We start from the raw sequence: 21493 nt of genomic DNA, 5'->3' as shown, positions 1-21493 counted from the left end.
ACCACACATCTACAGCGATGGCTTTCATGAGTTTACCTGGAACTCCCAAACCGTAAGTTAGTCTGTTTCTCTCTGTCGTTGTTTACAGCCACTTAAAACGTGTGTGGGAGTCCAAGACCTTCAGTTTGAATATACCTGTATATTGAGTATATTTGTATACTGAATTATGCACTCCTTTCTACCGCTAATGCACAACCTTTAGCACACCAAATGAACTGGAACCACTTTCTACAGAAGAAATAGTTCCTATGAAAACCCTTGAAAGTGTGTTCTGTACATTTTCCAGAGTAATAGGGATACTGTTTCTGGATATACATGTTGCTATTATATTTTTTAAATGTAATTTTTTTCACAGCTGTGAGCATCACAAATGAAGTTCCATTCACCTCTGCTGTATTGGGATGGAGGCAGAAATTTAAGAGACAGATATCTCAAAACTTGGACCAAGTAAAACAAAAAAACAACTTTTTTACTTAGATCTAGTGATCAATTTATCACATAGAAATCCCATCTTAGAAAATGAAAATGAATGTATGTGCCATTGACAGTTTGTTATCATTATAGCAATATTACATAAAGGATGTATGGAATTATGGACAAGACTAACAAAAAATGTCAGCTTGGCTTTGAAATGTTAACACATACATTTAACTGACTAAGACACAACAATGCACACCTGTATTTGGAAAAAGAAAGTAATAACACACAATAGGCTATTAATTTAAGTGTTTAAGGACACATTTACTGGAAACTTGTGAGAAAACTGAAGTGGTTAAAAAATAAGACAAGATTCCACTTTCATTTTGATTTTATGTATTTTGTCCCAACAGTAGGTGGCGGTAATGAGTATTAACATTTGATAGGTAACCGCACAACACAGAAGAAGGTGCCAAACAAACATGGTGGGAAGAGAAGAGGAAGCCAGCCCTGGTGTTAGCAGGTCAAAGAATAATTGTGATTATGCAGGGGGTACTGTGTCCCCGAAATCACCTGAAGATGAAAGCTCGGAGAGTCCTGCATCTCAGTATGCCCACGACCTCAAAAGCGCCCTGGTCACCAGTGTTTTAAACCTAGAAAAACTCGACGTAGACCTGTACAGGTAACGTTAGTCGGCTGAAGTTTGTCACTTTATCTTAGCATATGGCGACAGTTCAGAAATGTCGCGTTCTTGTTCTACGAGTTTTCTACTTGCAAATAGCACGTCAACGTCCAATTCGTAATTACGATTGGGAAACTCGGATTTTATAAAAAGCTCCAATATACTTGACTTAATAATACGTAAGTGCCTGAAAACCAACTCTAACTATACAACCGTCTTAATGACGTGAACGCTCGCAAGTCGTTAACAAGGGAATCATGGGAAGAGTAACACTAACAAAATCTGAAACCATTTTACTTAACTGTTTTATAGAGAATTAAAGAGAAAGTAATCCTCAAATTCAAAATTCATTGTAACACAATTTCCTTATATTTGAACTGTCTAAATACCTTTTCTTTAGAGGTTTGCTGAAATTTTAAAAAATGAGGGAAGTTTCCCGTGCAATACGATGCGTATTTACAGTGGAGATGATTTTATATTTAGTTTGTTTTTTACAGTAAAATGACATGTATATAATGCCGGTATTGTAATTGCATGAATATGCAATTATGAATAGCTTACTAAATACAGTATGATGCATTATTATACATTAAAGGCCCTGAACACCAAATAGGTGTTTTCAGTTATTGTGGCTCAGGTTGAAATTGGGCAGAGACCTCAAGGATGGTGAGGAACACTGAATGTAAAAAGAAATTCTTGTTTGTTTACAAGAAAACTCCACAGGTCACATTTCAGTCAAAACACCTGTGGGGGTGTACAATGTCTTAAAACTATCCAGAGTACTCAATCAGCTACATTAAAATGTAGCTTACATTTTAATTAATCAATAATTACATCTACTCAACCAGCTACATAGAATATTATGGACAAGAACACCCTCACCTTTTAAAAAAAAAAAAGCTGGAAGTGGGTAAATCATTTTAATTCATTTCAAACTAAAAAAAAATCTGTCCAATTGCTTATGCCTGTACTGGAAGTTTGCGAAGCTTATAATGTTTTGTACACTCCAATTCACATACATGAGTGGATAAGAATATTAGAACAACCTGGTAATGTAATGTCTAATTATACAACAACACCATTAAAGGTTACATTACTACAGCCTACAACACCTCTCTGGTGAACTTTTCACTTAACAAAGCTAGGATCTATTGTATGGCTACTGTATTTGATCGCACGAAATATGGGTATAGGGGTACCCAATAACTCCTGACTCAGTGTAAATATAAAAGACCACTCAAATACTTTGATTACCCTCACTGTAGCTACATAAGTATAATCTAGTGAGACTGCATTACGTATATGTCATATATTTCAATTGTTTCTCTATTTTTCACCAGAGGGACACACCACTGGGTGCCCCGCAGTCAGCGTTTGTTTGGAGGTCAAATAGTCGGTCAGGCGCTTGTGGCTGCTGCCAAATCTGTCAGCGATAATCTCTTTGCCCATTCTCTCCACTGCTACTTTGTACGAGCAGGTAAGATGTAATATAATTACGGTGCTGGCCAGAGATGATCTCTGATGGAATAAATTTAACTACAGAAGACTAGAACAGTAGTTACAGTGGCCCATGTGATTTACCTGACAGTTTTATCAGTATTTGTGAACATAAGGGCTTGCATCACAAATACATAAAAAAGCCCTCATCTACCAATCATAATCTTATCATAATCAATAGAATGATCTGGTAAATTGGCCACAGTCAGTCCCAGTTACTGTACTGTTTCCCCACAGCTGTCTTTTGGGTGTTTTTCAGGGGATCCTAAGGTTCCAGTGCTGTACCAGGTGGACCGCACAAGAGATGGTAACAGTTTCACAGTACGCTCTGTCAAGGCCATCCAGCATGGACAGCCTATACTTATCTTCCAAGCGTCCTTCCACATGCTACAGCCGAGTCCCCTGCAGCACCAGTTCACCATGCCAGTGGTTCCTCAGCCTGAAGACCTCCTCACTGTGGAGGAGCTTATTCATCTTTACCTCAGGTAAAGCTGCTATGATTAATTGATTAGTCAATTTACTGGCCATTAAGTACATTACTTTGCAGATGTGGTCCTCAATCATGATCTGTATTTCCTTCTATTGTTTTTCAGTAAACCAGACCTAGCAGAGAATGCAAAACAAGGCCTTAACAAACTGCTGGCTAATGAGGTCCCCATTGAGATAAAGCCAGTCAACCCACCACACTTTTACAGACATGCTGCAACTGAGCCTAAGAAGCTGTTCTGGGTGCGAGCACGAGGATATATTGGTAAAATGCATTGAATGCACATTTGTATTGCATATATTACAAAAATTGAATAGCATGTACAGTGGTGTGCAAAAATGTGGGCACCCCTAATCAAAATGCCATATACAATGAATATTTAAATGAACAGGAGCTAACCTCACCTCTAAATGGTACAAAGTTAAACATGACACATTTCAACAAATTTTAAAGCAAGATTACCTTTTATTTTGATTTGTTACAGTTTCAGAATAATAAAAAAAGGAAAAAGGCCTTATACAAAAGTTTGGGAACCCAATTAGTACTATGTAACTCCACCTTGGGCCACTATAACAGCTTGCAAACATTTCCTGTAGCCAGCTAAGAGTCTTTCAATTCTTGCTCCATTATTCCTGGTAGAACACCTCTAGCTCAGAGTTATCTCCACAGACAATAATATTCAAGTCTGGGGACTGTCGTGGCCATTCCAAAATTGTCTATCCTGGAGGTACTTCATGGTTGATTATGAAATATGCTTTGGATCATTGTCTTACTGAAATACCCAACCTCTCTTCAGCTTCAATGTCTGACCTTCGAACATTAGCCTCTAGAATTTCTTGATATTTGGTGGAATCCATTCTTCCTTCCACCCACACAATATTTCCCCCAGTGTGCTGCCACACAACCCCAAAGCATAATGGATGCACCTCCATGCGTAACAGTTGGCAAAGTGTTATAATGCTTTGCCCTTTTGTTTCCAAACATACCTTCCTTGGTTGTGACCAAAAAGTTCCATTTTGGTTTCGTCAGTCCAAAGCACATTGTTCCACAATGCTTCTGAAGGGTTTCTTTTACTTCAGACGCTTCATTTTGCGTTGAGGTTGTAGGAAAGGCTTTTTTTCTTGCAACTCTGCCATGTAGGTCTTTGTTGTTTAAAGTATGTTGTATTGCTGTTCTGTGTAACATTAATACCACTTAATAAAGGCTGCAACAGAAATATGTAGCATAGGCCTAACTACAAATTGGTACAAAATGAAGTAGAGTGATGAACTTTGGCTATCAGAAATAATCAGTATTTATACTAAATAACAGATTTTAACTCACAATAAATTCACCTCCGGGCACCACCGTTAGAAAAGAGAAAATGATAGCCAATTAATTAATTCATTCTCAAGTTCTTGACTCGTGTACAGCGACTGTAATACTTAATGCACACAAACTACATAATAATCATTCTTTATAAATGACAGGTTTATTAATCTACACACACAACTATAACTTTTTTTAAACAATGTATTTATTGATTTTCAACAATAGTAAGACAAAGAGACAAACATCAAGATTATATTATATTGAAATATATAATTGACAAAACATTACTGTGGCAAATTATTCTATATATACCGACGCAGGGAGCGACTCTAGAGAGAAGTAAAATATCATTGTTCATAATTGTGCAGCCCAATAGTACTGGTGAAAGTTTGGGGCTTTGAGTCCCCCCCCCAGTCATATGGCCGGTACAGTAGGGTTAAATGGAGCCTGTAGTGTCTGTTATTCAGTTAAAATTTGTACAAATTTGTGTGTGAGTGATGGTGGTGGAGGCAAAGGGATATTTTGAAATAAAGTAGTTTGGGAAGGATATTCATCTAAAGTATATTGAATCAACCAATTGTAGAAATAGGCAAGTTTGACCATCTGTCTATTGAATTAGTAATTGACTGTAGAATGGGGTCATAGTTGGTTGCAACAATTTTATCAACCTCAGGTACAATACAAATGCCAAGGTAGGTGAAGCAGTCTGTTGAGTTGAATGAAGATACAGTATAAGGCCGATAGGCCTTACTGTTTTATTTAACAGCATTATTGAAGATTTGGAATTGTTTATTTTATATCCAGAGAAGCTTCCAAAAGTCTTGATGACATCAAGCAAAGCTGTTAAGTCTGTTAGGAAGGACAGCTTAGGAAGGAGAGCTATTCGATTGTCTAAATGACCAAATCTAATGCCAGAAGTATTACTGTGCGACCTTACAGCTATGGCAAATGGTTCTATGGCCAGAGTGAATACGAGTGGTGACAAAGGGCAGCTTTGATGAGCTCTAGGTAAAATATTGATGGGTTTGGAGACAATATTGTTGGTGGTACGTTGTGTGTAAAGAAGCATTATCCAATTACGGAAAATTTCCCCACAGCCAAAATGGGTCAGAACCTCAAAGAGATAAGGCCACTTACTTCTGTCAAAAGCCTTTTTGGCATCCAGTGACAGAATGGCAGAGTATGGAGAGTCCCTTCTTTCATGTAGGATATTTAATAGTCCTTACATTGTGAAATCCTTGACGTCCTTTAACAAATTGTTTGGCCTGCCTGGCCATGTTATTATAAATGGAAGATTAATCCTCCAATCCATGAGCAAGTGCCTTGCATAGGATTTTTGTATCCGAGGGAAATGGGACGAAACAACTTGGCTTACCTGGGTTTAGAATTAGAGTGATCAGGGCTGCTCTCAATGATGGGGGAAGCAAACCATTCCCATATAATTCCAAATAAATTTCTAAAAGTGGAGCTTGGAGTTAGTGTTTGTATTTTTTATAAATATCTATAGGCAGCTCATCTGTCCAAGTTGTGTTACCTACCTTCATAGAATCGGTTGCCTCTGATATTTCCCTATTACCCTTGGAGTCCTCTGAGATGCAAGGAAATTTAAGATTGTTGTCAGAGCTATATGGAGTTTCGTAAAACTGTTTGAAAGTATCATTTATCTCTAGGGGATCTACAGTCACCTCACTGTTAGCATCTTCACTTGAGCTAATGCCTCTTTCTGATTACATTTGCTTGACACGCCAAGCTAGAAGCCTTCCAGGCTTCTCCCCTTGGTCGTAAAACATTGGTTTAAGTTTCATTAAATGAGCCGCGGCTCATCCCGCAGTCAGTTCATTGTATTGGGCTCTAAGTAGGAGTAATTCTTAATGTGAATTAGTCGATTTGTTGACAAAGACCTCCCTCTCAAGATCTTTAATTTTTGAGTAAAGCAGTTAGATTTTTTTCTGGTGCTAGTAAAGCTTATGATTTGGCCCCTTAAGAAAGCCTTAAAAGCCTCTCATCTTGTAGAGGCTGAAGTCTGTGAAGTGTTCATTTCAAAAAACATATCGATTTGAGTACTGATAAAAGCTGTAAATGCAGGGTCTTGAAGCCATCTTGATTGGAAGTGCTATTCAGGTGGACCAGAAACCAGCTTAATGTCAGAGTAGGTCAGTTACACCGGAACATGATCTGAGATTACTAGAGAACCATTTCACCTTATTGCAACCGCAATTGTGGCACGGGGAATTTGTTTAAATAAATACAAAATCATCTTCCAAGGTGGCTGGGCCCTATACGACCTGCAGTTATCTATTTCAGCACCTAGCAATTAGGCTACTGTAGCATGTTGTTAACACTAGAACCACCAAGGACTAAAATTTATGCGCAGCTGTTTTTTGATTGTATGCAACTTTGTTTCAAGTCTTTGACTTGCCCAAGGACACTTTGACATGTGGGCTGGGGGAAGCCGGGATCGAACCGCCAACCTTCCAATTGGTAGATGACCCGCTCTGCCACCAAGCCACAGCCACCCTATTGTTAAAAATTGTCAAGATAAAGCCAGATTTAAAAAAGGCCATTTATACCTATAAGCGCCAGCAGGTAAAATTTACCACAATAGAGAACGCAGTCATTTTCGCCCTCTTAATTTTGCACATTTAGATAAACATTCAATTTGCAACGCCAGAGCTGCAGCCGCAGTGTAGGCCTATTGTTTAGCAAAAGTGATTATTATACATTTTTTTAAAATCTACTTTGAATTTTGGAATTCATTAGAATTGTTTCTTTTCAATAAATATTTTTATATGCGTAATTGTTTGGATGCAAGCCAGTCCGAAACAAACAAGCAGGAAGAACACCTTAGATTCTTATTCTACATCATTATTATTATTGTTATTATTATTATTATCATCATCATCATCATCATCATCATCATCATCATCATGTAGACCTATAAAAACTGCAGTAGACAATCGTTTTTTCTAAATTGTAGGCTGCATTTAAATTCTGACTATTAAGAATATAACTACAACAGCATGGAGTGGATGACATCAAAAGAGCCACCACACAAGTACTGGGATGCTGTTTGTGGGAATGGTCCTGAATGTCTGCGCAAAGTATGTTAGAGCACCGTGTAGCAGAAATAATCACAAAATCAATGCATCTAACAGCAGATAAATTTTACCCTTTGGCGGTTTTTTATTTATACAGCGACGCCTGGCGGTTTTAGTGTTAAACAGATACAGTATCAACCTCATTTGGATACAGATTGTACTTACTCGCTCCAAGAAAATGAAACGACAGCGCTCATGTTTAGGAAAAACATCACAGTTTTTTTTCTCCACATCGTCTGCGATGTACAGTTCAGTCTTTTGCTACTGGTCGAATCCTCTTGTCTAACCTTTTAACAAAGCGCTCAGTCTCCGATGGATTTTCAAACATGTAGGTGTGTTCTCTGTGCGTGACCCTAATGCGAGCTGGAAAGACTCCGTAGAGAACGTTCTTGGCTCAGAGTTTCTGCTTGACCCTGTCGTAACGTTGCTGGTTGTGACCCTCAGCCGACAAGTCGGGGCAAAACATCACCAGGTGGTTTTTGTAGAGGACTATTCCCTTTCTCCTGGCAGCGTCCTGGATCATCAGTTTGTCTTTCAGGTTGAGAAAATTAATTACGACTGTCATGGGTATGGTGCTGCTGTTTCTGTCGAGCTTTTTTGGACCAGGGAGTCAGTGGCATCTCTTGATAATCAATAGAGATGGAAGCAGCTCGAGCCCCGGTTCTTCAGGGAACCGGCACTCCATGAAAGTGCATGCATCTTTTCCCTCTGCACCTTCTAGAAGGTTTATCAGCCTGGTAGTCGATTTTGGAGGTGAGCTTCTTCACTTCTTTTTCAAGGTTTTTCACTGTGGCTTGAAGGGCTGAAAGACTTTGGGGTTGGAGATGCACTCTTTGGCATATGTTATTGTTAGCGCAACTACTCACATCGGTTCTAATGTCCTGAATTGCCGATAGCACACTGTCAATTTATTTTGAGAATACCATTTTCAGCCCGTTTCATGATATTACTTGAGCTAAATTCGTTAGCTACGTCAGCGCCAACTTTCTCCTCAATGCCTTCATGGCATGGTTTCATTAGCTTCTTCGGCGCCTTCATTTGTTGTTTCCATCACTTTGGAACACCGTGGTTTCTTTGGCATTGTGAACTCTAGGGGCATAATTAACTAAATGTGTTAAGTTTTGGGTAGAATTAGAGCGCTTTGACTAGGATGTGTTTTAATATGCAGCGGAGCGGTTCGTGTATTCGTCCCGAACAGGACGTTCGGTTCGGTATGCAACTTACTTGGATCAGTACACACTGTGACCCAAACTATTACTGTCAAAATAGTCTATTTATGTCTACTACTTGCAGGCGTGGAACAGAAATTCTAGAGCATGAGTCTTACCCGTAACGTTTTGGCAGTGCACCAGTTGCTGTCTGTCAGCTGTAGCATGCTAGTCGTCTTAGCCCGGTTAGTCAAACTCATGTAGTGTCGCTGCCTGGAGGATCCTCCCTGACATTTAGATCCACTGTGTGGGAGCATTAAGGTTTCCCAGTTAGTTACCATGGGCAACTATGAGTGTCAAACCCTAATGTGTTGATTAGCAGAACGAGACAAAAAAGACTGGAAGGCGAGTTCAGGCAGCCTCTCTGCAGATTCAGACCGTGTCAAATCAACAAGTAATGCTATAGGAATATTTATCGCTGTAGATATGCGACCATAATCAAGTTATACTGTATATACAGTTTTTTAGGTCGTAGAGAATACAGAATTTAAGCATATGGTGAAGTGCTTGAGCCCCACTACAATGGGTCTTCACATGTGTATTTCAATCAGGCTGTTGTGCCTGACCTGTATGAACTAGCGCAAGCTGAAATTGTTCAGGAATTATCAATAAAATAAAAAAAACGAGGTACGTACCGAACCGTTTCATTCATCATTCACTCTTCTGACGGTTTCTTTATTTGTGATGCATTTGCAAAGAAACATTACAGCCTGTTGTGCTGCATCCTAAATGCCTGGAGGAAATGAAGGCTTGCTTAGCTACGTTTTCATAGCGAAATATATTAGATGAGCTTGACCTCTGCATGCATTACAGCTTTTCCTCAGAATGGATGTTTCGAATGCGGCTTCATTTGCTCGGCACAAGTAAGTAAATTGAGTCATTCAAAACACAAACTACTTGTGTTCATCTCTAATCTACACACACACCTTCAAGCACACCCCAAGGCTGCCAAAATGGGCCCCACAGCGCTACAGATAAATCTAAAATGTTCGTGTAATCGGTATTTCCTCACCGTGGTCTACCTGGTGGTTCAGATGGCCAGGGAAGAAGTTGCTCTGGAAGGGGAAAGGGCAGCAGATGATCTGGGTTGACTCTCTTGTGGAGCTCCCTGGAGCTCTCAGGCATCCTCGGGCTGTCTCTCTCTCAGCAGGCAACAAGACGATAACATCTCTGCACACCCCACTTGGTGTGTGGGTTCTCACCAGGTCTTGGGCCATTCTATCTGACATTCTTGTTGGTCTTCCAGATCTTGCCTTGACATCAACTGTTCCAGCTGTCTTCCATTTTCCGATAATGTTTCTGACTATGGAAATAGGTAGTTTGAAACATTGAGAGTTTTTTTGTAGCCTTTTCCTTGTTGGTGGAAGTGAACTATCCTGAGTTCAGGTTATCTTCTGTTCTGTGAAATATTCATTGTTAAAGGCATTTTGAATTGGGGTGCCCACATTTTTGCACACCATTGTATACTACACTGTATAATAGTAAGTGTGGAGTTGGTCATGGAGAACGTCAGCTGCAAAGGGAAAGGTGGGGCAGTGGCACAGGTGAGTAGCATCAGGGAGAGGTAATTGTCACAGCTGAAACCGACTGACCAATTACATACAATTGCAATTGTAGCGAGTTGGAGCTACTGTGAGTCCCTTGGCTCTGGAAATACACTCGGATGCCCGGCTTATAGGTAACGTTCTTATTGATTGTTTAACACACACAATGTTTCTACATAATCCGAGCCGCTTCTCCTGACTGCGCCTCTTTCGCTGCCCGGCTCCGGCGCTGGTTCAGCAGCTTCCTTGTCTGTGCTTCTCTGCACAGAGAGACCAGCCACTCTGTTGGCTGAAGTGCCGCTGGTCGGTGTGTGTGAGTTTTTTCCCCAAGGTCTAGCATGCTACTGAGTATTTGGGGAGAGGATAATTAGTCAATTGGTTTCATCTGTGATAATTACCTCACCTCAACTCAGCCACTTCCCCACCTCTCCCTCTGCAGCTGACGCTCTCCATGCCCACCTCCACAGTAAGTTTCATAAACATTCTGTTTGCCCCATACTTGAGATTAAATGAAACCATAAACTGACACTGGGGATATTGAAGCAGCAGTGAAAATAGGAAACAGCATATAACATGATGACATTTACTCAGGATTAGGGCTGGGCGATATATCGATATAAAAAAATATATCGATATATTTTTAGACGCGATAGGGAATTAGACCATATCGCATATATCGATATAGTTCAAATTTGCGCTGCTCCCCGCGCCACCGCCCCTCCTCTTCGAGGGGGGCAGGCACAGAGCCACTCTTCAACAAACATGGAGGAAGCAACTACGTCTGCGGAGCGCGCGGAGGAATTGGTTAGTAAAAGAAAAAGCAGTGGCTCAGTAGTTTGGATATGGTTCGGATTCAAAGTATCAGATGAGCAACAACATCACGTTATTTGTAGGGAGTGCAATAAACAAGTTACAGCCAGGGGTGGAAGCACTACAAATCTTTTTCACCACCTAAAACAGTGGCACAAACTGCAGTACGAAGAGTCTTTGAAACTGCGCGCTGCAGAAGCCACAGCCGCAAGCCATCGACAACCTGAAAAAGCTCCAGCCCCAAAACAAAGCTCACTGCAAACTTCATTTTCCCGCAGTGTGCCTTATGAAAAGAAAAGTGTCAAGTGGTGTACTATAACTAAAGCGGTGTCCTATCACATTGCTAAAGATATGGTCCCCGTTGCAACTGTGGAACAAGTCGGATTCCAAAAGCTACTGAAAACTATGGACCCGAGATATGAGCTTCCCAGTCGCAACTACTTTGCACGAGAAGCACTGCCACAAATGTACACTGAAATCAGACAGAGCCTTGCTGACCGGCTCGCTAACGTGACCCATTTTGCGTTGACCAGCGATATGTGGTCGAGCAGGACGTGTGAGCCTTACATGAGCGTGACAGTTCACTTCATTCAAGACTGGGAGATGAAAACAGCGTGTCTGCAAACAAGTTATTTCCCCCAGGATCACACCGGTGAGCATATAGCTGAGGCCCTGCAGGACGCAATTGCAAGCTGGAAACTCCAAGAAAAGTATCTGGTTGCTATAACAACCGACAACGGGAGCAACATCGTCAAAGCGGTTGAGCTGAACGAGTGGCTGAGGATGCAGTGCTTCGGTCACAGATTGCACTTGGCTATTGGTGAGTGCAGTGTTGTAAGGAGTATTCAGATATTTTACTTTAATCAAAAACATATTAAAATGTTAGTTTTTCCTTATTTTCCTTTGTGTGTCTGTCTGCAACTTTGTGTTTTATGCTGCTGTCTTGGCCAGGTGTCCGTTGAAATGCAGTATGTATTGTTAAATGGTTAATAAAACACAAAACTTAAAGTGCTAAATGTCATCATTTACAATACAGAATGGTAGATTTCAGAACCATATTCATTAGGTTTCCGTTATTGGATAAGAATTAGTGATGCATTGATGTATTTACCACTTTAATGTTACAGCTGGTAAAGGTGAGGTAATTATGACTTTAAAATGCTGGTTAGCCTGTTGTTATCATCAAGGTAACATATATTTAGCTATTATGATAGACTATAGTTTTTTCTCTGGATTGAAAATAGCAAACTGCAAAGTAACTAGAAACTAATGTTGACACATATGCCTAAACAACATTGTGGAGTTTTTAGTGGAGTAGAAATATGAAGTAGCATTAAAAAATAGCATAAATATTAAATACTAAGAACAACAAGAAGAACGGAACACAAGTAAATGTACATACAGTTTAGTCATCATTTATAAATTATACAAAAATAATAATACATAAAAATCACTTACATGATTAAAATTCAGAAAAAAATAATATAATATTTGATATTTATGATTAGTACTGGTGTTGATTAAAAAGATAAACTATGAAACGAGAAAATAATATTAATGTAGAATATTTCTAAAGCTTGATTTTGGATTAGTTGTATGAATGTGTTAAAGTGAAACCAGAGTCAAATTTCTCACATAAGCACATTTGTTTAATAGTTTTTTATGATTCTGGCAGGACATGGCATGAATGACAAGCGTTTCACCCGGGCCATTTCTTTGTGCAAAAGAATTGTAAGCTGTTTTTCGTACAGCTGGAAGAAAAGGAGACATCTTGCTGAAGTCCAGATTCAGCTGGGTCTGCCAAGTCACCAACTCATAACAGAGTCTGCCACACGCTGGGGATCCAGGCAGCAGATGATAGAGAGAGTCCTGGAGCAGGAAGGAGCACTGGCCAAAGTCCTGTCTAATGACAAAAAGACCAGGCACCTTGTCCCTACCTGGCAGGACTTAGAGGTCCTAGAAACAGTCCAAAAGGTCCTGAAACCTCTCCAGGAATTTACTGATGCTTTATCAGGTGAGGAGTACGTCACTCTATCATATGTGAAACCTGTGCTGCACCTTTTTAACGAAAGTCTCCTGGCATGTGAAGAGGGTGATAGCGAGCTTTGTAAATCGATCAAGACCAGCATTGTTGAGTACCTCAACAGCAAATATTCTGACCCAGCCACTACTGACCTTTTGGAGATGGCTTCATTTGTAGATCCCCGGTTCAGGGCCACCTACATCCCAAGTGAAAAAGTCGATGCATTGAAGCACAGAGCTGTCTTGGAGGTGGAGACGCTACTGGCTGATCAGAGCAGCTGTCAACCGCCTTGCCTATGTGTGCCCACTGTGCCTGAGCCTGCAGATGGAGAAGCAGCAGTATCACCAAAAGCTAAGAGACTGGCAAGCTTCTTCAAGAAGCGCACAGCCACCACCACTGCACCAACCAAGAGGGAGGCTATTGAAAATGAACTGTCAAGTTACTTGCAGTCCGCAAGTGTGGAGAGTGACACTGATCCTCTCAAGTGGTGGAAGGATCATGAAGTTTTCTTTCCATCTCTGAGCCACCTGGCAAAAAAGTATCTCTTGGTACCAGCTACCAGTTCACCCTCCGAAAGGGTTTTCAGCTGTAGTGGCAATATCGTGACCTGCCACAGAGCATCTCTGAAGCCGGATGCTGTTGACAGGCTGGTGTTTCTCGCACAAAATCTTTAAACGAAGGAGGATACGCTTGTCTGTCTTCTAATGTCTACCTCAAAACAGCATTACTGTTTATCATAGTAAAAAAAGAGGGGGAAAATGTTTATTGAGTTGATAATCTGTTTCTTGTGCAACTGGTTGAGACTGTTCAGATAAGAAATGGAGTTAACAAAAAGGAAAAGGTAATCTCAAGCTGATGTTTAAAAAAATGTTCTTAAACTGAGCACTTTATTTTGTTCTTTCTTTATATGTAAATGCTGCCCTTAAGTTACCAGGGTTAGTCATATTCTTTTGTAATGTTTGTTATTTGCATCTCTGGATTTGTTAGAAAGGAGAATAAAATCTGTTATTGGATTTTAATAAGCCATTTATAGTTGTAAAACTAAACATTTTTGATATTGTACTTTTCTCATATAAATATTTTTTTTTTTGGAAAAAGATTGGCATATTTTATTTTATAGGCTATTTTTAAGATATTTTTTTTATTTAAATGTGCACCTTATGGAGCTTTGGTTTCAAAAAAGGTACTCCTGTCCTATTGTTATACAGTATTTTTTTTTTTACATTTTATTGTTATTTGAACAGTTGAGCATTTAATTATGAACCAGGTGAAAAAAAACTGTTTACTATTTATTCATTTGATTTTGCAACTGTTCACTGAAATGGCTAGTTTCAATAAAACTACTTGTGACATCATATTTGGCTTTGACTTTGACTGAACATTTGCTCTCACTTTGCTGAAAAAATATCGGGATATATATCGTATATCGATATTCAGCCTAAATATATCGGGATATGACTTTTTGTCCATATCGCCCAGCCCTACTCAGGATATAGAAATAGAGCAAATTGTGAGGGTTTTAAATTAAGTAGCAAATAATATCAATACTAGGCAAATATAAAAAAATGTATGCAATATGAAAATAACTGAAAATTTAAATGTAAGCAAAATATAACATCTATAGTATAGAAGCTAAGTAGTGTTTGTTTATGCATTTTATTTGTGTGGTTATGTAGGTGAAGGCAACATGAAGCTGCATTGCTGTGTTGCTGCTTATGTATCAGACTATGCATTCCTGGGCACAGCTTTGCTGCCTTACCCCAACTACAAGGCCAAGTTCTCGGCCTCCCTGGACCACGCCATGTGGTTCCACAGCACTTTCCGTAGTGATGAGTGGATGTTATACGAATGTGAGAGCCCATGGGCAGGTCAGTATGTTGTTCATTCTCTGTCTGCTGTACTTCATTTGTTCTGGCTGTCACAGCACCACAAATAGGCCTTTTCCACTACAGGAACTTAAAGACCTATAACCTGGTGCTTCCCACAACCAGAACCTGTAAGGTCTAGGTTCTAGGTTCTGCTTTGTTTTCCACTGTGTTTTACAAACCAGAAGGTCGTCATTTTTATGCTCTGCTTGGTAAAGCAAATGTGCTAAGTGCATTTTAGTTGTGTGACAGATAACAATGGAGAAAGAGGAACTAGAATAGATTTTCTTTTACATTTACATGGGATGACTTTTAAATGTCAGTATCGTTAAATTAACAGAAGAGCCCTACATGCAGTAGGAGACTGACAAAGTGGAGCAAAAAGAGTACCAAATTCAGGTGCCGGATAAATGATACATGATACATGATATACCCGAAAGGTACTGGGAAACTTTAAACATACTCCCCAACTATGCAAACAATCTGGTGGTGTTTGCAAACCAGCTGTCGTATTCCTTCCCCATGAGAGTACCTGGAACTTGGATTTAGTACCACATCCTGAGCAGTGCTGAAATTTAGGTTCAGGAAATTGCCCCTTTAGCAGAGGGAGCACAGTGGAAATAAAAGCAGCACCTGTGACAATGGCTACACCCCAAAGTTGTGTGTTGTTAAGTTCCTGTAGTGGAAAAAAAGCTCATGCACAGACAATTTTTATATATATAAATATACAGTATTTATGCAGTGTTTTGGTTGTTGATTTATCTAGCCACAGATGCTTTCACAGTGGTCTGTTGTTGCTTTTGATGCAGTTCAATTTGCTTTCATCCGGATTTAACTAAACCTACAGTTTGATCATTTGCTAAACAATAATAACATTAAGAATGTCAGGTACAGGAAACTTAAAGTGTACACATTTGTGTAAAAATAAATATTTTCAATTCTTAGTGTGGATGCATTAATCATGAAATATTAAACAGAAAAGCATTTTTTAAGAGATATTTTTACCCATTTGCACTTGGGTTAGAACCAATTGGTTATAACTTTCAAACATTTGTGCCTCTTGACTTGTATTTGCTCAATAAGGAATGATCGTTTCTGTGTATTTCTGAATATTATGTATTTTTTGTATGCTACTGTTGTGGCTTATCGCCTATTTCCCATTTCAGTCACCCTTGTCAAAAGCTTGGAAGCAAATTACACTTTCCTGCATTCCTGTTTTAAGCATAATGTGGTTTGTGTTGTCCCACAGGGGGGAGCAGGGGACTGGTTCAAGGCCGATTGTGGAGAAGAGATGGGGTGCTGGCTGCCTCGTGTTCCCAGGAGGGTGTCCTAAGAGTGAAACCAGTCACAGAGCCCAGCAAACTATAAGCACATTCTTAAGATTTTGTTTTTGGTTTTATTTATTTGTACTTGTATTAATGATTGTTTTATTGTTTAGGAACATGAAAAGATTTATTTTATTTCCAGTCTATAAAAAATTTAAAGGTTATAATGGATTTATACTTTGTCATTTGTTAGATGAGACATGTTTAGTATATAGAAAAACGTTGCACAAAAGTGATCCATTACTTGCTTGAACTACTTGTTTCAACATCAAGACTTGGCTGTCATTTTTGATGTGCCACAGTTCTGAAATATAAAGCATGGGATTTTGTTTGATCACACTTTTGGAAAGGCATCACACAAATATAATGTTAAAATTGTCATTATTAGTAGGCTAATAATGGAAAACCTGCTGGCCAGTGAGCTTAGTTCTGAAAAGCGGTGACCAAAAAATTTTAATATATTAAAGTTCCACATAGTAGACGCTTAGATGGCATAACATTTGTATGCCTGTCTAGCACATGAAACTACCAGCAGCTGTCCCATGGGTTTTCTTAATGGCAAGTAAAGATATGCCTGTTGAAGAGAATAAAGCAAGTGAATGGAATATAGAGTGGGACAGCCTGATCCAGTGGAGAGTGAAAAAAGGGAAATTATTGTGGAATAGATAGACAGTCAAGGAAATGAATATGGAAGACGATTAGGGCCACATGTGACAATGCAACAGTCAGAATTCAGTTTAAAGGTTATATTGATAACATTTTTATGTAGATGAATATTTAAAAAACTAATAATATCCACAGATCTTTTAGAAAGGTGCAGAATAAAAGTATCACTTTTCCTAAAAAAAAAAAAATACAATTGTGAATTAATCATTTGACGAGTCCAAAATGAATGTTTATAATTCTGTGTGAGATGTCTGATGTTTGGGTCCTGCTTCTAATAAGGCTTGTGAGCCAATAGTATAACGACGTTGGTATCACGTGGTATACGAACGGACACTGACATTAGCTCATATTAGCTATCATAACTTAATCAAGTGGATGTGGGATCCCAATATATTACCAGTGTGTTATGTCAAAGGTAAATGTTCAGAAATACTGTAATTCTGCTCATTAATAGTGTTCAGACCCAAAACGTGACTGTTATTGAGAATGTCATCTTGTATAGCAGTCTAACGTTAGCCCTATTATGAGACACTTAGCTGAGATACATGTGGCTAGCTAGCCACGTAGCCAGCTGCACTGCAATAAATGCAGTACTCATGTTAATATAAAAATCGGAAAATACTTCTATGATCATACAGTCGTCATTTCTCCCTGTAGCCATTGTTACTGTGTGGCACTCAGCTGTTTTTTATAATCCACTATGAGATTTGTTGTCAGCAAGAAAACACTTTGTCTAATGTTAGGTCAACACTATGCCCTAGTTAGCAGTTAACTCAACTTTTACTGTAACTGTCTAATGCCGAGCGCTGTGGGTTTTAATAACATTGGGATTCAGGTAGGGTAGGTTTGGTTATTAGCAAAAATATCAGATATTTCTGAATATTAATAAAGTTATTAATATGGATTAATAATTACTACAATAGAGAGGGGGGTGCAAGGAGGGCGACGACTTTCAGTGGGGAGAGAGTGAGGCTCTTTCTCTCCGTGAAGAAGCGGTAAAACTTGAATCTTCCTTCTGCAGGTACGGGATCGTTAAGAGATAACAATCAGGATCCAACAATGTGTTCAGCAAACACAATGCAGTCTGTTGCTCGTCCGGCAAATTGAGACTTTTCCTAGGGCGTTGATGTTCATGTGACGTGTCTCCTGAAACAACAATGTAAAAACGTCAAGCAGCATGGCGCTCTCGGCTTTATGGAAGTGATGATGTCATAGCTGTGCGCCAGGATTCCCGGCGCTGTGGCTCATCTAGTAGAAATCCAGTGTTTGGATTCAAGCTGAAAAATCGCGTCTAGGTGTGAATTAGCGTGTGGTGGTGACTTGTTGCCGTTTCACTCTTTGGCCTTTGTTTCCCATTCAGTCCTCGGGTCAAGGCTTTGCCTTTCCGAACTAGGCTGCTGTCTTTTGTTCTCCACACGTGGTGCGGCCCAACAATAGCATCCCTACAATGTACTGTACTGATTGATTGGATTAAAATGTAAATATTTACCTAATGTCTTATAGTGGAAGGATGATTAAAATGTCATGTTGCAATATAGGGCCCCTATAATTATTAAATGATAGGGAAAAACGGTTACCTAAAACTAGCTAGCCATATCCTAAAGCCCATGGCACACCAAACAAACATTCTCCAACAATAGGGAACATTCTAATGTTGTCAAAAATGACCACAACCTTTGAAACTGATGGCCTCTCTTTTTAGGAAACTCCGTTCACCGGCTGGTTCAGAGTTAATCAGGAACGACTCATGTAGTAAAGTGGTCAGTATGATCTATTCACAGATATTCATGAACTAATCATTACCTAATGATTCATTACTGTAGGATCTCTCAGTCTGTTCTCTAGTAACTCTTTATCTACTAAATAGTCCTCCATTAGGAATTATTAGGGAAGTACTTATTAACGATTCATCAATAATCAAGTCGTTCCTGATTCTTTCCTCATTAGTTTCTTAATTAACTAATCATTAGCTACTCTATAAAATTTGAGAAGGAATTACTCATTAACTAATGGTTCATTAGCAGCTAATTCCTCATTCGTTCCTTATTTGTTCCCTGGTAACTACTTTTGTGCCCCTTTTTGTAACCACTGTAATAATTGGTCATAACACATGTAGCCAATTTTTCACTTGAACATTATGTTACTGTTAACCATTATTTATAGCATTTTTGTCATTAGCTTAAGGTTGCTACAATTTTGTACAGCTCACCCCACTAAGCAATTTTCCATTGATTTGACGTCCAAGAGACGTTTAAATGGTACATATCCGTCTAGTCTAAAATGTGGTTAAAGTTTTATAGACGTCTAACCATAGTCTAGCCATCAATTTGACAGCTGTTAAACAATTTTAATGTGCATGCGCGTTACACCAGTAAGTGCAATTTCTTATTTTACATTAATATAAAGAACTTCTCCCATTACAATGACCTGGAAGCTTCTTGTTGGCAGCACACAGCCTATATAGTTCCATATTTATAACATTTTATATGAAACATTAAAGGCATTGAAATTACGTCTTCACCTAGACCAAAAACTACAATGAAACTATTTTGTCTAGAAGTGGGCTACAAATAGCCGGTCCAATTGGGAGCTAAATCACGGCTACGCATAGACCATGTCAAAGAAATGAAACTACCCTATTAGATGTATATTAATCGTGCATTCAACGTAACATTGCATTGTGGCATAAGTAAACAGAATCTCTTTATATGAAAATAAACAGTTATACTGTAAACACGGGGTGTGCAGTGCTAATGTTACATATTTACAGGTTTGTATGCATTTTCAAAATATGTAATTATGTTTTTAAAATGTTGTCAAACTGGGCTATACGTAGCCCAAAAAATCCTGGTCTATATCAGAGCTAAAGCAGAGATGCGATGTTGACGTCTATTGCTCCGTGGGAGAGTTCAAGTAACTAACGTGGAGCTAGCCCACTTCCAGTAGTCCCAAGTTTTTCAGCAATCTCTTCGATTGCTTTTATCCAGCTGTTTCGGTTGGAAAATTGCTGAGATGACACATCATACAGCTCTTTTTTTCATTGCAACAGCTCTACCAAGAGTTCCTATCTTTCCAAGGTCCAAAACGAAGCCATATCAGATAAATCACCTCACCCAACACAAGAACGACAACAAATACACAGCTGGTCCAGTGACTTTACTGCTAATACGGATGGATACATGTACTATATGTGTACTTTCGGGGTAATTGTCCATTTGAAAGCATGGCAGAATGACCACTAACTTCATCAAACTGGGACAAACAGGGATTGACCATGTTGAATCTGACCAAACAAGGACAGACTGCCATGGCACACCAAACAAATATCTGTTTGTGTCTGTGTTTGTTGGAGAATGTTTGATTGGTGTGCCATGGCCTTAAGATTACCATAGATAACGTTACATGAAACACCACCCCACAAAGTAACCTAAATCTATAGTTAATGTATAGCTATATGTTGCAAAATTAATTCATTACTCTATCCCGAAAGATTTACTCACTCTGACCAGTTGCCAGTTCATGCAGGTTGTGCAACGAACTGGCAACCACTGGAATGGAATGGAAGGCGGAGGGGGAGGGTGTCATCTAGTGGCTGGATGTTATCAACATTATCAATAGCACCTTTAAAGTCAGAATTCTGGGTTTAAAGTCAGAATTCTGACTTTATTTACATTCTGACTTTAAACTCAGAACTACATTTTTCACATGGCCCTAATCTTCTCCTGTAAAATTTACAACCTGATCCACCAATGGAAAATGAAATAAGTGCAATCATTGTATAGCAGGACAGGATATAGCAGGATATCATATACCTAACCTGTCTTCTGTGTCAATATACTAACGTTGCATGTTTAGACACATTATGCTGATATATAGAGTAGAATCCACCAGAGTAGGAGGGAAGTTTTGGGCTTGTGAAAGAATAAACTCTATTGCTTTGGACTCTGACCATCTCCAGTGAATTATTTGAGTGCCTTGAGACTGAGTTATTGGAAAAGTGTTGGAAACGGAATCCAGACCCACTCATTGGCCCGGATCTGGACTTCTGATCCCCAATAGTGGCAGACCTGATAAGTGCATAATGCATTAAAGGCTGTACACAAAATATTAGCCGGGAACTTTTACAATGTTGTACAGAATGGCTGAATTTGAGGGCCTGCAGGTTTTTCTTACACAGCTACAGATTAAATGACAGTGTGAGGATAGCATGCATGCAAAGAGGAGTGTACGATATACACCCTCTGAAATGTGTGCAGTTTATGTGCCAAAGTATGTCTTTGTTAAATTTTGTGGACATGACGGTTTTATTCTTTGTATTTGTATTGTATTTGTCCGGAAGTTGAACACCTTATGTTTCCTGGGCATTCTGGGCCCAAAGAAAGAATCTTTCTACGGGTCTACCTCAGTGTTGCCAACTCTCGCGAGACAAATAAGCAACCGCAACTTTAAAAAACAAGCCCAATATTAATATAGCCTGTTACAGCCTCAATGTAAACAGGCTCTATATGTGCCTGCAACATATTAAAATGAAACCACTCAGAGTTTCAAAAGCCAAAACAT

The 21493-nt window shown here is 39.2% G+C and overlaps 1 protein-coding gene across 4 annotated transcripts; it reads left to right on the top strand.

Annotated features, from left to right (window-relative positions):
- The first annotated feature begins 860 nt into the window (after positions 1-860).
- Positions 861-20875, top strand: acot8 (acyl-CoA thioesterase 8). Of its 4 annotated transcripts, none has more exons than XM_044169084.1 (6): positions 864-1099; positions 2440-2576; positions 2856-3081; positions 3190-3347; positions 12730-13068; positions 13255-14432. In XM_044169084.1, the coding sequence occupies exons 1-6, from the start codon at positions 900-902 to the stop codon at positions 13749-13751; spliced, it is 1557 nt and encodes a 518-aa protein (XP_044025019.1). In that variant the 5' UTR covers positions 864-899; the 3' UTR covers positions 13752-14432. The 4 variants fall into 4 exon arrangements, with proteins under 4 accessions (XP_044025009.1, XP_044025019.1, XP_044025028.1 ...); XM_044169093.1 differs by lacking the exons at positions 12730-13068; positions 13255-14432 and adding exons at positions 14754-14945; positions 16192-20875 and having other exon boundaries at positions 869-1099; XM_044169074.1 differs by having other exon boundaries at positions 861-1099; positions 12730-14432.
- The last annotated feature ends 618 nt before the right edge of the window (positions 20876-21493 follow it).

The sequence above is a fragment of the Siniperca chuatsi genome, linkage group LG2 (genome assembly GCF_020085105.1).
Source record: "Siniperca chuatsi isolate FFG_IHB_CAS linkage group LG2, ASM2008510v1, whole genome shotgun sequence".
Lineage (NCBI taxonomy): Eukaryota > Metazoa > Chordata > Actinopteri > Centrarchiformes > Sinipercidae > Siniperca > Siniperca chuatsi.
This window is presented reverse-complemented; position numbering and strand designations above follow the sequence as displayed.